This window comes from Peromyscus maniculatus, chromosome 11, assembly GCF_049852395.1.
Source record: "Peromyscus maniculatus bairdii isolate BWxNUB_F1_BW_parent chromosome 11, HU_Pman_BW_mat_3.1, whole genome shotgun sequence".
Lineage (NCBI taxonomy): Eukaryota > Metazoa > Chordata > Mammalia > Rodentia > Cricetidae > Peromyscus > Peromyscus maniculatus.
Window position 1 is genome coordinate 44,767,473 of NC_134862.1, and position 15,330 is coordinate 44,782,802.

Genomic DNA, 15,330 nt, shown 5'->3' on the forward strand with positions numbered 1-15,330 from the left:
CCTCGACCCGCTGTGGCCCCGCCCTCGACCCGCTGTGGCGCTCCCCAACTCTGCCTAGGATCTAGGCACAGACACCATCGTGTACCCATTCCGAAGCGAGGGACTCTGCTCATTCTGGGCCGCTGGGAGTAACTCCTAGAATCTCTCCCCTGCTAGAGTGGAACTTCCTGAAAAAACTGAAGGCTGGCTGGAAAAGGGAAGGGGAGGAAGGGATGACCTAGACGGAACAAAGACTCAGCCCCACGCCGCTTCCACCACCAGGTGGGGCTCCCTCGCTGCCAGCCCGAGTCGGCTTCTCCCGCTTCTCATGTCTGTGATGCCAAACACTGGGGCTGTGGGCAAAGTGCTTCTCAGGCCTCGCTCCATCTTCCTGACAAGGGGTTATTGTCCTTAGTATCCTTCCCTGGGAGGAAGAAAGCTGTTGGGGAGTCCGAGGAGACGCGGGGAAGCCGGGAAACTCGGCCAAGGTCACAGCACCGTTAAGCACCAGCTTGCTCATTCGGCAGGTCCTGTCCCTCTGACTTCCAACTCTGACTTTACATTCTCTAAAGTTGAAGGTACCAGAACCTTATCCCCAGTCAGAAAGGCAAGTCTGCGAGGTGAGAGAAGGGGGTTGGGGGGCAGGGTGCCCTCAGCCCCTGCTGAGGTAATGGGAAGCTTCCGCAGAGGAGGAGAAGGAGGAGTCACCTTGAGGACCGTCCTGGCAGCAGCGGGGATAAGGTAGGGGCTGCTCCAGAGACAGCAGGGAAGGGCAGATGCAGGACAAGGGACACGTGTCTTGTCCCACCCGAGGCTTGTGGTGGAGACTCTGGCCACAAGCTTTCACGTCCTGAGCAGAACAGGGAGAGGGAGTGGACAGGAAGGTGAGCAGACGCCCAGAGACCCGGGAGAGACTGGGGCGTCTTGCTTCATGCCTAGGTTGACCCTCACCCCACCAACTCCCTTCCCATCTCCCAGCTTCCTTGCTCCCTACCCGAGAACTCAGCTTCCAACTTCTTGAACCCCACTCACTGGGCCCCCATCTGTGAGGATCAAGAGGTGTGCTCACAGCCACTAGGCTAAAACTGTGAACTGGGGACACTGGGCAGACCTGTGGGGGAGGACTTCTCCTACTTCCTCCTCCCCACCCCTGTGGTATCCTCACTTCCTTTTCTTGATTGCAGTCAACAGCTGGCCCGGGGCGGGTGGTCCTCCTTCCACTCCCCTCCCTCCCCTGTGGGGAGGTCAAGGCAGAGCCCAGGTGCCCGTCGCTGGACACAAGTGTGCAGGAATCCCCGGGCCCCTGCTCCTATTACCTCATCCTGGCACCAGAGCCAACCGCCTCCCGGCTGTACTGAGCTTCCTCCTCAGGAAAGCCCACCTATATTCCTCGGAGGAGAACCCGCCACAAGGCGGGAGCCGGAATCAACCGGCGCTGGAGCGTCACCTTCCGACTTACTGCCAAGGACAAAGACAGGTGTCCCCAAGCCTCCTGACCTCAAAGGGTCATCCCTGGTCCTCGCCTCCTCCCCACAGGCAGAAGAAGGCCAGCCCCTCCTCCCACCTCCTCCAGGTACCACCCCTGTGCCTTTTCCACGGCTCTTCTTTTTTGGTCTCACCATTTGACAGTTGAATCAGACAAGTAGGAGGAAGAGAAAGGATGTGGAATGTGACTGCTGGGGGCCAGGAAGGGTGTTGGGAACGTTGCAGAGTCAAAAAAAAAAAAAGTCTTGCAAGCAAGCATGAACCACGAACCAGTCGGGCCAGCAAGGGGTCTACCAGAGCCAGGCGGGGTGGAGGGGCTGTAGAGTCTTGAACTTGGGGGCCCGCTTCCTCTCCCCACTCCCAAGCATCCAAGTGGCCCAGTGGTGAAGAGGACATGGGATGTGAGGGCCACAGCCATCTGTAAGTCTTCTGAGGAGATGGCAGGGTTCTGAGACTCCCCCCAGGGGCAGTCTGAGGGGCTCCTAGAAAACGACCCGAGGTTCTTCTCCAGTTTTGCTCTGCTACCTGTTCTCAAGCGACTAGCCTGTGCCTGCAGGCTGAGGGACTCAGGGCCTGGGCCCCTCCTTCCTGTTCAGAACAAGGCATCCTCCCTCCTCTTTCCCACACTGCACCTCTGTGGTGCATCTACTCTGCTCCGGGCAGATAGGGCCTGGGCTTGGCCGTGAACTGCCAGGCTTTGAAGCAGCAGCAAGGGCTCACTCGGGCAGAAGCCGAGCCGTGGAAATAAGTCTCTAGCCAAGGGCTCAACCAGAGGAACGCCTGAGGGTCCCCTATGGTTACCTTCTCAGCAAGGAGGTGGAGTGGGGGGCTTGATAAAGACCCCAGAGGTGCAGACCTGGCATGATCAGGGAAGGCCTCGTCCCTTGCCCATTCCCAGAGCCTTTGCACCCAGCAAGGGTGGCCTGGCACCGGCTGGCAGCCTGCTCTCAGAGGGCGCGGGGAGGATGCACCCGACCCCTGGTGGCAGCTGCAGCAGGCGCAGGAGGGCAGCTTGCAGCTGGGTGTGCGTGGGTGGAAGCCAGGAGGGGCGGAGGGAGGAAGCTGGCTTCCTGGAGCCTCTCAGTCCTCAAAGATAGACGGACTGACAGACAGCTGGCAAAAGGCAGCCTGGGGACACAGCTGCGTCAGTAAGTACGTGAAGTGGGCACAGGCAAACTACGGCCCTGGGGTGGGGAAGCCTGGAAGCAGGGGGGGCGTCGCTGAGGATGGGGTGAAGAGGCACGAGTTTGGGGCTACCATGCCTGGCCAGGCATGAGCAGTGGCATATTTGGTGTCCCTGTGGCTGGAGGGCAAAGGAGCCACACGGAATGCCAGGAGCAGAGAAGCAAAGGGCCCTTTTCTGTCGTGGGAGAGTTCTATCCCAGCCACACCTGCATGGGCCCACACTGTTCCAAGCCTCTGTCCCTGGAGGTCAGCAGTCCTAACCCTACCACCATGGCACCTGTGACTTCGCTCGGGGAGATGCCGACTGCCCCCAAAGGAGATGCCCTCATCACCTCTCTGCCCCTTCTCTCTCTCGTACCCCCAACCGTAGTCTCACCATGCGCTGGAGCTCTAGGCTTGGCGAGGCCATTTCCTGTGACGGTTACAGAGGCGGGAGACTGGGGGATGGGAAGGAAGAGGAAGGAAACACCCCTAGCCTACCGCCCTGGATAGAGACCCCCAGAAGCCACAAGTGATCTTGGAGGGGAGCTGCCAGCAATTAGGAGACGACCCTACCAGAGTGTGGCCTGCCTGGGTCCCCAGCTGGCTCCAACGCTACTAGAGGCCTCAGTTTCTCATTCTGGAGAAGACTTGCTGACGACTTAAAAAGTTCTGAGCTTTCTCCCTTCCTTCCTTACAACCGGCAGTCTGTTGTTCTCATTTGGACCCAAGCTTAGAGCCCTGTGGACTTGGGTACCCTCTCTCTTCCTCCTTCCGGATTATTTCCTGACTTCACCCATACCTACACTCTGTATCTCCTTCCTCCTCTAACCTCTGACTGTCCTCTGTCCTGCATCCCAACAAAGAGCTCCTGTACTTACAGGGTAAAAAAGTTAGGCCCCTTCCAACCAAAAGGATGGCTGGCCTGGGCTTAGGAGCCTCCTTCTAGCCAGTAAGGCAGGTCAGAGGTCAGCAAATACAGGACCTTGTCTTTCAGGCAGGCCTCATGGCTGAGTGAGGCTTCCTTGAGCCCAGCAATCTACCCCAGCATGGTCCAGGCCTGTGAGGGGCGCTCCAGAGCACAGCCACCGACCTTGTCTTTGGGGGCAGCCATGACCCAGCCTCCACCCACCAAGGCTCCGGCCAAGAAGCATGTGCGGCTGCAGGAGAGGTGAGATCTTTCACAGAGAGGATCTTCCTAGACCTGGCTTGCTTTCATTTCCTCCCTCTCCCACGGACCCAGCCGCCCAGTTCTAACAACAGAGTCCACAAGGCCTGGAAAGAGAATTAATAATGCTCATTTGCATGCTGCTTGCCCATCCTTTGTGGTGTCTGAGGCACCGAGTTTCGTGTCATCCCTGGGCCTGCTCCCTCAGTCTCAAGCTGGGATGAGCAATCTCTGAGACAAGTCCAGGAGTCTTCACGGCACTGAGTGTACATCGGAGCCTCTGTGCCAGCTTAGGAGTAGGAGAGGTAGGCGACAGGAAGGCACATAAGAGTCTCAGCCTACTCCATTGTATCTGATAAAAGGAAAGGGGAACGTGGTAAGGGCCTGACCCCTGAGTGCCCCGAGCCTCTAGGTCAGGAGAAAGACTAACTGTGGCCTCCTCAGACACGCTCTGCGACAAGTCGTTGAAAGGAAAGCAGGCACTATGGGATGTTCACTGGGCACTGGATGGCTATGCTTTCAGAAGGGGCTCCAGCGTGGCTCTGATGCTGGATGTTCGGTCTTTGGGGGCTGTGGAACCCATCTGCTCGGTGAATACACCCCGGGAGGTCACCATACACTTTCTGCGCACAGCCGGACACCCCCTTACACGCTGGGGTCTGCAGCACCAGCCACCCAGCCCCAAGCAGCTAGAGGAGGAATTCTTGGTAAGGAAGTTGGGGTCCCCTCCACATCACCCTGCCCTTCCATCGTGGATTCCCCGGGCCTCTCTTCTCCTTGCGGTCCTTGGGGGAGATCGCCAAGGCTTAGGAGAGAAGGTTGTCCCTATGTGTGCAGAGGATGGAAGGGGAGAAAGGAGGCCGGGGCCAGATGTTAACACACTTACTCCCCCCACCAGAAGATCCCCTCAAACTTTGTCAGCCCTGAAGACCTGGATATCCCTGGCCATGCTTCCAAGGACCGATACAAGACCATCTTGCCAAGTAAGGGCCACAGAGGGCATGAAGGGGGCAGTGTCCTTGGGGGTGGAGAACTTGAGAAGGCAAGATATATACCTCGAAGCCAGGCAGAGTGGTGCATGCCTATGATAATCCGAGCACTTGGAGGTGCGAGTGGAGGATCGGGAATTCAAGGCCAGTCTCCACTGTCTAGCAAGTTCTGGGCTAGCTTGGTTTATATGAGACCTTGACAAAAATAAATAAAATAGAAATAAAAACAAACAAACAAACAAAAAACCCTCACATCCGCCAAGGAGGAAGCACAGTGCTTGAGACATGGTATTTCAACAGAGAAAGACTACCACCACCCTGGCAGCCAGGAGAGAGATAGCAATTACAAGATAACATTTGCAGAAGTTTACTGTGGGCCTCAGTGGGAGGGGTGAGCTCACACAGACAGACCCAGGCCTCGAACCTCCCTCTTTTCAGAGGCAGGCTTGAGTCCTGGAGCCTACCACGGTAGCTTCCAGAACCGTGGTCTAACTCAGCCGAGCACATGGGTCCTGCCCTGGGCTGAGCCTCCAAGCTCGCTGCCTGCTCTATCCAGAGCAAGGCTCTGTGAACAGCCAAGTGAGTTTGTTAGCCTTTGGCCTTGGCCTAATTCTAGCAAGTTCCACAGCTACCAAAGAGGGGAAGCCAGCTCCTTTATCCCTCATCCGGTTTGATTGGGAAAAGACCCACACCTTTGGAGAGAGAGCCCCAAATCCCTCATGGTCAAGTGATAGCTTAGACAATGTGTTGTTCATCTGAAGCTTGTATTCATAATCATGAAAAAAAAAGTTTTTTTCTGTGCAGAATCTCTTTCTATTCCTATCAGTTGCCTCCCATTTTATACCCTCGCTGATCTCAAGGCTAAAATATGACAATATCCCAATCGGTCTCCACAGCTCTGTGGTCTGTCCTATACACCATCATTCAGTTAATAGTTCTGCTTTGATTATATCACTTTCCTGCTCAAAAACATGTGGATCCCTACTGTTGTGGATTTTTTTTTTATTTTTTATTTTTGGTTTTTCGAGACAGGGTTTCTCTGTGTAGCTTTGCGCTTTTCCTGGAACTCACTCTGTAGACCAGACTGGCCTCGAACTCACAGAGATCCGCCTGCCTCTGCCTCCCAAGTGCTGGGATTAAAAGCGTGCGCCACCACTGCCCATCTGAAATATTGTATTTTAGAATACACAGGTATTATGCTACCTGTCTATAAAACAATTCAACTGAATGCCCTCTGACTCTATTAGAATCTGCATTTGTTGGTCCCCTCTGACTCTATTAGAATCTGCATTTGTTGGTCCGCTCTGTTGGTCCCCTCTGACCTTTCACCTTCACTGATCTTACTTCCTAGATCCCCAGAGTCGTGTCTGCCTTGGCCGGGCCCATAGCCAGGAAGATGGCGACTACATCAACGCCAACTACATCCGAGTGAGTGTGTGGCTGCTGCATCAGTCCAGCTGTGACTTGGCCTCAGTGGCCTGTATTTCTCTCCTTGTCCTTTCCTGCCATAGCTCTCTCTGCCAGACGGGGGTGGGGGGGGGTGGGGGGGGTGGGGGGGGGCGGGCGGGCGGCGACACACCGAACGACCCCCCAAATCAACCCAGAAAAGATATTAAAATTTCCTAACCTACCCTGTTACCCTATCCATGACAACTCTCTCTATGTGGCAATAGGCTGACACGGCTGAGCCTCGTCACTAGTTTCTTTTTTTTTTTTTTTTTTTTTTTTTGGTTTTTTCGAGACAGGGTTTCTCTGTATAGCTTTGCGCCTTTCCTGGAGCTCACTTGGTAGACCAGGCTGGCCTCGAACTCACAGAGATCCGCCTGGCTCTGCCTCCCGAGTGCTGGGATTAAAGGCGTGCGCCACCACGCCCGGCTTCGTCACTAGTTTCTTAAAGGCTAGTTGGCTCCTAAAAGCTGCACAAAGCCATCACGAGTGAGGATCTACTCCCATCTCCTCTCCCACACTCATTCGCCCCCCCCCGACCCCCGACCCTGTACCAAGTAGCACCTCCTTTGTAGAGACTGATGGATGTCCAGCTAATAGCACCCTCAAAGCAAGAAGGGCCATCTAGCCCAATTTCTCACCTGGTGTGGTAGGTGGATGGGAAAGCAATGCCCCCTTGTGGCCAAATGTGGTAGGACCATATTCTAGGTTGCTGGGAGGCAAAGTTGTCCGGCAGAAAGCATAGTAGATAGGTAGTGCTCTGCTTGCTTGGCAGCGGGAACCAGGCAAGCAGCGGGATGCATGGATGACGGAAGGACGGAAGGACGGTGGAAGCTAAGGAGGATGGAAGGGGTTGAACAGATTAGGAACAGTATGCTGGATTTTGGTGCCAAATGTATAAAAGTGATTCATGAAATGTGAAACGTTCTTACAAATATTGAAGACTATGATATCTTGCGCCTGAAGAAAGCAGAAGAAGACAGGGATAAACATGTACATGGTGCCTGCCATCTGAGAGACTGCCAATATACTTTTTTGAGTTTAATTCACACTCTGTTATGAGGTAATCTCTAGGCCCAGTCTATAGGTTGAGAAACTGAGTCTCACAGAGGCCAGGAATTTGAACTCAGGTGTTTCTCATCATGGATCCCATGTCCTCCTCCAGCATGTGGCTTCTGGTGTGTGTGTGTGTGTGTGTGTGTGTGTGTGTGTGTGTGTGTGTGTGTGTGTGTGTCTGTCTGTCTGTCTGTCTGTCTGTGTCTGTGTGTGTGTGTGTGTGTCTGTCTGTCTGTCTGTCTGTCTGTGTCTGTGTGTGAGCGTATCTAAGTGCGCATGTTCACTGGCTTTGAGTGTGAATCCACAGCCTCTCTCTCCTTCTGTGCTTTGCCTCCCCAGGGCTATGATGGGCAGGAGAAGGTCTACATTGCCACCCAGGGCCCCATGCCAAACACTGTGGCGGACTTCTGGGAGATGGTGTGGCAAGAAGAAGTGTGCCTCATTGTCATGCTCACCCAGCTCCGAGAGGGCAAGGAGGTAAGAGGCGGGGTCACCCAGAACGGGTTGTGGCCTCCCTTCGAACACCACCCATGCAGAGCAGACCAGAAGCCTCAATGGGAGCTCATAACTCTGATGGGGCCCCAGGTCATTTCCCTCGGGAAGATTCCTGAGATACATAGGCCCCAGGGGAGCTGTTCACAGCCAAAATGTGGGTGGGGGGTGGGGGGCGACACCATAGCGCTTAAGCTTGGGAGAGCCAGACTCCAGGCACTGACCTGGCTCATGGGGTGAAATGGGAGAAGGGGACATTAGGCCTCTCTCGGCTGCTCCAGCCTTGCTCCACCAATGGACCTTCCCACTCTGACTCCCAGACCCCTCCCTTCTAGAAATGTGTACATTACTGGCCCACCGACGAGGAAACCTATGGGCCCTTCCAGATCCGCATCCAGAGCATGAAAGAACACCCAGAGTACACTGTGAGGCAACTTACCATCCAGGTACCATCCCCTGAAACGGACCAATGGGAGATCTGGGCCACGCTAGCATCTCTGGAACTCAGGCGCCACATTTACTAGGGGACCAAGTTTACTAACTTAAGCCTTGATCCTAGGTGCCTAAGAGGTGCCATAGAAGAAAAAGAAATGGGTACAACCTTCAGGGGCACCTCTAATTTAATAGAGATGCACGGGAAAAAAAACAAAAAACAAATAGAGACCACCAGGAAGCATCTCCTGCCCACGCTACACATCCAGGCTCCAGGGGAGAGGGCAGACACAGGATGCTGGAAGAGTGAGGGGAGGTCAGAGATGTGCCAGCACAGGTAGATGGACTGTAAAAATGCTTTCTGGGGCCAGAAAGATTGTTCAGTGGGTAAAGGAGCTTGCTGCCCAGCCTGATGATGTGAGATCAATCCCTGGAACCAAATGGTGGGAGGGGAGAACTGAGTGAAACAGCGTGGCAAGACTCCCATCTAGAGAGAAGGGAGGGAGGGGGAGAGGGAGGAAGGGAGGGAGGGGGGGCTTCCTGTTGCTGTACACATTCTTACACCTTCAAATTACTTTTGTATCAATTCATTGCTTCCCGAGCATCCTGGGAAACAAACCAGAAGGATATCATTGTGCCCACTTTACCAGAGAAGAAAATGAGATTAACGTACGTGCTTACCCATGGTTGTGTGATAGAGGCAGAGCCAAGACTGAGCCTGGCTCTCTCTCCCTCTCTCAAATTCTCCTTCCTTGAATTTTGGAGTGGGTCATGGTAGAAGATGAATATCAAAGCCGTAATCATCATCATTGTCGTCGTCGTTGTCGTCGGGAGAATCAGCTTTGCCTGCTCCGAGCTGATGCCCAGTACTTATTTGCTGGCACCGAGAGGAGGCAGCACCCACACCCATATCCTGGTTCTCGTGTCTTTTTTTTTTTTTTTCCTTTTTCTTTCTTTCTTTTTTTTTCCCCCAGAGCTGAGGACCGAACCCAGCGCCTTGTGCTTGCTAGGCAAGCGCTCTAACCACTGAGCTAAATCCCCAACCCCAGTTCTCATGCCTTCCTCTCTCCTTTCCTCACACGCCAGCACCAGGAGGAACGCCGCTCGGTAAAGCACGTGCTCTTCTCGGCCTGGCCAGACCACCAGACTCCAGAATCGGCAGGGCCCTTGCTGCGCCTGATGGCTGAGGTGGAGAGCTCGGAGACCGCTGCCAACTCCGGGCCAATCGTGGTTCACTGCAGGTAGGGGCCTCCCCAACCCCAGCCTCGAACCAGCGCTGGCCTTCCCTGCCCACCAGGTCGCCAAGGAAAACCACACCAGACAGACCCAACCCTTACCTGGACAGCCATCTCTAGTCCAAGCGATTCGGTATTGTTATCTCTTTTCTACAGAGCCCTGGCTTGCGGGAGGTTTCTAGTCAGGTAGAGAAGAGATAAACGCGGCCTCCGCTGTTGGGGGTTCATTTCCTCCTTGAACAACTTTTTTGTTTGCTTGGGGTCTTTTAGTGCTTGGGTTTGCTGTTGATTTTGTTGGATTTGTTGTTGCTGTAGGTGCCCAGCCCCAAGCATTATTTTAAAATGGTAAATCTGGGGTGTTGGATTCAATTCCCAGTATCAACAAAAAATAAAACCAAACGGCAAATCTAAGTGTCTTAGCCAGTTCCACGAGGTCCCTTCGTGAAGCCCTTACGAGCCTTCCAGATAGGTTCCCATCAGTGTCCCCAGGCTGACCCTCTGACCCTGCTCCTGGCAGTGGATCAGTTTTTCAGTTTATTCCCTGGGCATATAGTAGAGACAGGAGGATCGGGAGTTCAAAGCCAGTCTAAGCTACATAGGGAGTTCAAGGCCAGCCTGGGCTACATGGTACCATGGTGAGAGGGGAGAGAAGGGAGAGAAGGGGGAGGAAAAAGGAGGAGGTGAAAAGTACGAACAAGGCATGCCTGAACCCATGCAGAGGGGGTGCACAGTGTAAGTGCTGGGAGTCACTGGTGGTTTCTATTACTTACGCTAGCGAGGTGTAATTTCTATTACACACGTGAGGCTTGCCTAAGGCGGGGGGCGGGGGCGTGAAGTCAAGAAAGGGGTGTGAGGGAAGAGAGAAAGAAATCTCAAGGTGACAGAGTCAAGAGTCAAGAAGAGGATAATGGACAAGAGCGGAGGCCCGAGAGCATCTGTGGAAGCTGGTCTGAGGTTGTGGTGGGACAAGGAATGCTCAAGGGGCCAGCCAGGACACAGCCAGGCACAGTCGGTTAGATGCCTTGGACCATCAACACAGATGCAGCCAGGCACTGTCGGTTAGATGCCTTGGACCATCAACACAGATGCAGCCAGGCACTGTCGTTAGATGCCTTGGACCATCAACACAGATGCAGTCATCAAAGCGAACCCTGGAACAGGGCACAACAGTGAACCCAGGGCTGAGCATATTCAAGGCTGCAGCAGTGAGGCTGGTAGTTTGAGGTCCGTCTGGGCTACATGGCTGGACCCCATTACTGAAAAGCAAAAAGAAAAGCTGGGGCTGGCAAGGTGCCTCGGTGGGTAAAGGCGCCTGCAGCCAAGCCTGGCAGCCGGGATTCCATCTCTGGAATCTACGTAGTCTAAGGAGAGACTGACTCATGAAGGTGGCCTTCTAACCTTCATACAGGCACCATGGCACAGGTGTACACATGCACACACTCACCACACACATTAAAATAAATTTAAAATGTTAAAAAAAAAAAAAAAAAAAACCTAGGAAAAAGACAGACCCGGCCTTTAATCCCGGGCACTTGGGAAGCAGAGGCAGGCAGATATCTGTGCGTTTGAGGCCAGCCTGGTCTACCCAGTGAGCCCCAAGCCAGCAAGGGCTACATAGAGACTCTGTCTCAAACAAACAGACAACAACAGCAATAACAACCTGAAAAAAAAAAGAGACTGGGTATGGAGGCAGTTCTGTAACCCCAGGACTCAGGAGGATTACAGGGAGACTGGGTTATAGTAAGCTCCAGGCATCCCTGGGGTTACAGAGTAAAACTCTATCTCAAAAAAAAAAAAATCAAACTAAAATCTGGACGTGTGGGTACACACTTATAATCCCCATAGGAGGTAGGAGTTCAAAGCCAGCCTGGACTACAAAGCAAGTTCAGGCTAGCAGGACCTATGAGCCTCTATCTAAAATAATAATAATAATAATAATAATAATAATAATAATAATAATAACAATAATAACAATAAATTTTAAAGTTCATAGAGCCAGTCATAGTGGCACACATCTTTAATTTCAGCACTTGGGAGGCAGAGGCAGACAGATCTTTGTGAGTTCAAGGCCAGCCTGGTCTACAGAGTGACTCCCAGGACAGCTACAGCTACATAGTGAGATCCTGTCTCAAAAGACCAAAACGAGGGGGCTGGAGAGATGGCTTAGAGGTTAGGAGCACCGGTAACACTTCCAGAGGTCCTGAGTTCAATTCCCAGCAACCACATGGTGGCTTACAACCATCTGTAATGGGATCTAGGTCCTGAGTTCAATTCCCAGCAACCACATGGTGGCTTACAACCATCTGTAATGGGATCTGGTGCCCTCTTCTGGCATGCAGGCATACATGCAGGCAGAACACTGTATACATAATAAATAAATTTTAAAAACAAAAATAAATTAATTAATTAAAGTCCATAGAAACCAGAAGGCAAAAGACGAGCTGCGCTAGGCCTAGAGTGAGACTAATAAAGCTCACGAACCTGTCCAGGACGAGCTATCATCTGTCTCCATCAGGGATGCCAGGGATGTTGAAGTTAGAGGTGTGAGCACCTCGGCCCCATTTCTTCTTTCGCTGTTCGAAGCCTGGCCCCAACCTTCCTTGCTCACCTGTCTTCCCTGTTCTGGTCTCCTGTGACCTCCGTGTCCTCTCTCTGGTCACATCCAGTGCAGCCCCTGTTCCCTGGTCTCCTGTGACCTCTGTGTCCTCTCTCTGGTCACATCCAGTGCAGGGATCGGCCGGACAGGCTGCTTCATTGCCACCCGCATCGGCTGCCAGCAGCTGAAGGCCCGAGGGGAAGTGGACATTCTGGGCATCGTGTGCCAGCTGCGCCTGGACAGGTGGGTCTATAGGAAGCAGGTGCGGCCATGTTCATCGGCAATGGCATGGGTGGTTCTGAGGTCTTCATCACCTTCAGGCCCTCCTAGGTGAAAGCAAGGAGCTCATTTTATTTTAAAAAGCTTCCTATGTTGCCAGTAATTAAGCCCACATGAAAGATCGTCTATGTTAGCTTGGAGGCCTGGAGTTAAACATGTCACCCTGAATTATCCCTCACCACCCCCCAAATTCTCTACTCAGGGGAAAGCTAGGAAACGAGGTAACAGTCAAGGAGAGGTACGATACTGCGTGCCTGTAATCCCAGCACTCAGGAAGCCAAGGCAGGTGAACGTGAGTTCAAAGCCAGTGTCAGGCTGCTTAGTTAGCTCAAGGCCAGTGTGGGCTACAGAGGGAGACTCTGTCTTGATTTATTTTTTTCTAAAGATGCAATTTGCTCTAGACACAAGGTGGCTATGGTGCTCACTGGGGCTGGAGGAAAAGAAGCAGGCTCAGACCCTGGCGTGTGTGCTTCCAGCTGTTACCATAATTATGTACCCTCTCCGGCCCCTTTTTTGAGTCAGCATCTCTGTGTAGTCCTGACTAGCCTGGAGCTCACTCTGTAGCCCAGCCTGGCCTTGAATTCACAGAGATCTGCCTGCCTTGGCCTCCCAGGTGCTGGGATTAAAGGCGTACACCACTGTACTCAGCACCACATTTTTATCTAGAATGGTAAATGTCTATTTCCCCAACTGGAAGAAGGAGTGGGTTTGCCTCTGTGAATGTTCTAGAAAGGAGACCTGCTGTACACATGTGGAGTTAACTTTTTTATTTATTTCAATTTATTTATGTGTATTGGTGTGACGGTGTCAGGTCCCCTGGAACTGGACTTCCACACAGTTGTGAGCTACCATGTGGGTGCTGGGAATTGAACCCGAGTCCTCTGGAAGAGCAGCCAGTGCTCTTAACCACTGAGCCATCTCTCCAGCCCCCGGGTTAACTTCTTTTATTGACAAGTGGAAAACTTGAGTATGGGAACACATTCTTGACCCAACCTGAGAAATCGGGTCTGGTTTTGCTCAAGAGCTGGGTGCATAAGGGACAGAGAGTCCAGACGGGGCCCTGCCCCCTGCACTTCCCTCCTTGAGGAGGAGAGAGTCAGCTTTCCCAGCAGGACAGTGAGGGAGAATGCTTAACCACGGCATGGGGCAGTGTCCTTGACTCTTTCTCACCCTGTGCTTCTGCTTACAGAGGAGGCATGATCCAGACTGCCGAGCAGTACCAATTCCTGCACCACACGCTGGCCCTGTATGCAGCCCAGCTGCCCCAGGAGCCCAGCCCCTGACCCCCCAGCCCTCCACAGGTCCAGGAGCCAACCTCCCCTCAGGGCTGGGACAGTGGATCTGGGGAAGTGGGCTGTGTGCTCCGAGACAGCTTCTTCATAAGCACAGTAATGAGAATGCTTACAGTCCCAGGAAAATGCTCCAGCCAGCAACAGGGGCCGGGCCGCGGGTCTTCACCGCCGACTGTTCCTCTGCCTCCTCCGGTGGCCTCCAGTGGACTATGGGGGAGCCTCCAGTGGACTATGGGGGGCCTCCAGTGGACTATGGGGGAGCCTCCAGTGGCTCTGAACTTACAGCTGGTACTTGGAGTGGATTGAGAACAAAGCTGCGGTGCTGGTCTTATCTCATATGCTCTCTGCGGCCTTCCTACCCTGTTAATGACACAGAGTCAGTCCTTCGCTGCTGTCATTGAAGCAAACAGAATGGCCCCGAAAGCCGTTCCAGATGTAGCCACGCAGCTGGGGCTGCTGAGACAGTAAACTACAGGATTCTCTTCCATAAAGCCTTGCCCGCAAACAGGCCAGATGCAAGAGCGGGGGAAAGTCTGGTCTAACCTTGGCTAAATCCTCTACATCCTACATAGACTGCTCCTCCCCACACACCTGCGAGTGTCAGATGAACCCCCCCCCCCAGAAGAGAACAAGGACCCTGACTGGCCTCCACACGTGTCGGAAGAGGAGACGCAGAGGTAACCAAGTCTATCCACTGAGATTGCTGGAGGAGCCCGGGTGTGATGATGCATACCTGTCATCCCAGGAGCACTTGGGGGGGAGGGGGGGAGCAGAAGCAGGACTGTTGCTGCAAGTTTGGGGCTGGCTAGATCTGCATTTTGAGTTCCAAGCCAGCCAGAACTACATAGCAAGACCTTCTCTTTAAAAAAAAAAAAAAAAAAAAAAAAGCAAGCGGCCGGGTGGTGGTGGCGCACACCTTTAATCCCAGCACTCGGGAGGCAGAGCCAGGCGGATCTCTGTGAGTTCAAGGCCAGCCTGGACTACCAAGTGAGCTCCAGGAAAGGCGCAAAGCTACGCAGAGAAACTCTGTCTCGAAAAAAACCAAAAAAAAAAAAAAAACCAAAAAAAAAAAAAAAAAAAAAAAAAGCCACCTTGAGCTCTCTGGGAGAGGTAATGTATAGGAACCATTCAGAGATCAGGAGGGCTGCTGCTGCCTCTCCGACTTCCTGCCATCTGCTCCTCAGCCACTCTCCAGGGAAGCCCAGAACTCTCTGCTTTGCTTCTGTGACTTTAGAGCACGCCCTAGGTACTCATGTGAAGTACCAAAGACAGAAACGAGAAGAAGAAATGAAGGGCTGTGTCTGCGTCCAGAAAACCTCCCTGCCATGCCTTCCTGGGCCTGTGTTTATTTGCAGAGCCCACCTGGATAGCTTAACTGGTTCCAGAAACAGGCTGGGACCCCACAACCTATCTCAGGGTTGAACTATATACCCTAGAAAGCCAGACCAACTCTGGGTCGTCCTTGATCCAGTTTGGGCTGCCTGTGGGGACGAAGATGGGACACTATGCCCGCTGTCTGGTCCTCAGCTCCTGGATGTGCTGTGGCTGGCATGGGTCCTCTGTGACAACCTCTGTGTGTCGTGGTGAGTGACCACCCTTTTGCTTCATGGCATCTCTCTGAAGGACATGTAGTGCTGCTGGACACGGCACAAGCCTGTGATCCCCACTTGGAAAGCGGGGAGGCAGGAGAATTCAGAGTTCCAGAGTAGCCTTGGCT

The 15,330-nt window shown here is 53.2% G+C and overlaps 1 protein-coding gene across 5 annotated transcripts; it reads left to right on the forward strand.

Moving 5' to 3' along the window:
• The first annotated feature begins 1,163 nt into the window (after nt 1-1,163).
• Nucleotides 1,164-14,647, forward strand: Ptpn7 (protein tyrosine phosphatase non-receptor type 7). 5 transcript variants are annotated; one of them, XM_076547454.1, is made up of 10 exons: nt 1,164-1,552; nt 3,626-3,799; nt 4,320-4,503; nt 4,698-4,779; nt 6,137-6,213; nt 7,627-7,764; nt 8,115-8,225; nt 9,298-9,452; nt 12,172-12,285; nt 13,511-14,475. In XM_076547454.1, exons 2-10 carry the CDS (start codon nt 3,678-3,680, stop codon nt 13,602-13,604), a joined length of 1,077 nt encoding a protein of 358 aa, XP_076403569.1. In that variant the 5' UTR covers nt 1,164-1,552; nt 3,626-3,677; the 3' UTR covers nt 13,605-14,475. The 5 variants fall into 5 exon arrangements, with proteins under 5 accessions (XP_076403569.1, XP_015856493.1, XP_042114133.2 ...); XM_016001007.3 differs by having other exon boundaries at nt 1,417-1,552; nt 4,695-4,779; nt 13,511-14,647; XM_042258199.2 differs by lacking the exon at nt 1,164-1,552 and adding an exon at nt 2,475-2,612 and having other exon boundaries at nt 13,511-13,749.
• The last annotated feature ends 683 nt before the right edge of the window (nt 14,648-15,330 follow it).

Bases quoted from the DNA above. Each gene is read 5' to 3' on its own strand.
- Ptpn7 (XM_016001007.3), top strand. From the start codon at position 3,678: ATGGTCCAGGCCTGTGAGGGGCGCTCCAGAGCACAGCCACCGACCTTG. The intron at 6,214-7,626 runs GTGAGTGTGTGG...TTGCCTCCCCAG, and splicing joins TCAACGCCAACTACATCCGA to GGCTATGATGGGCAGGAGAA. The intron at 8,226-9,297 runs GTACCATCCCCT...CTCACACGCCAG, and splicing joins TGAGGCAACTTACCATCCAG to CACCAGGAGGAACGCCGCTC.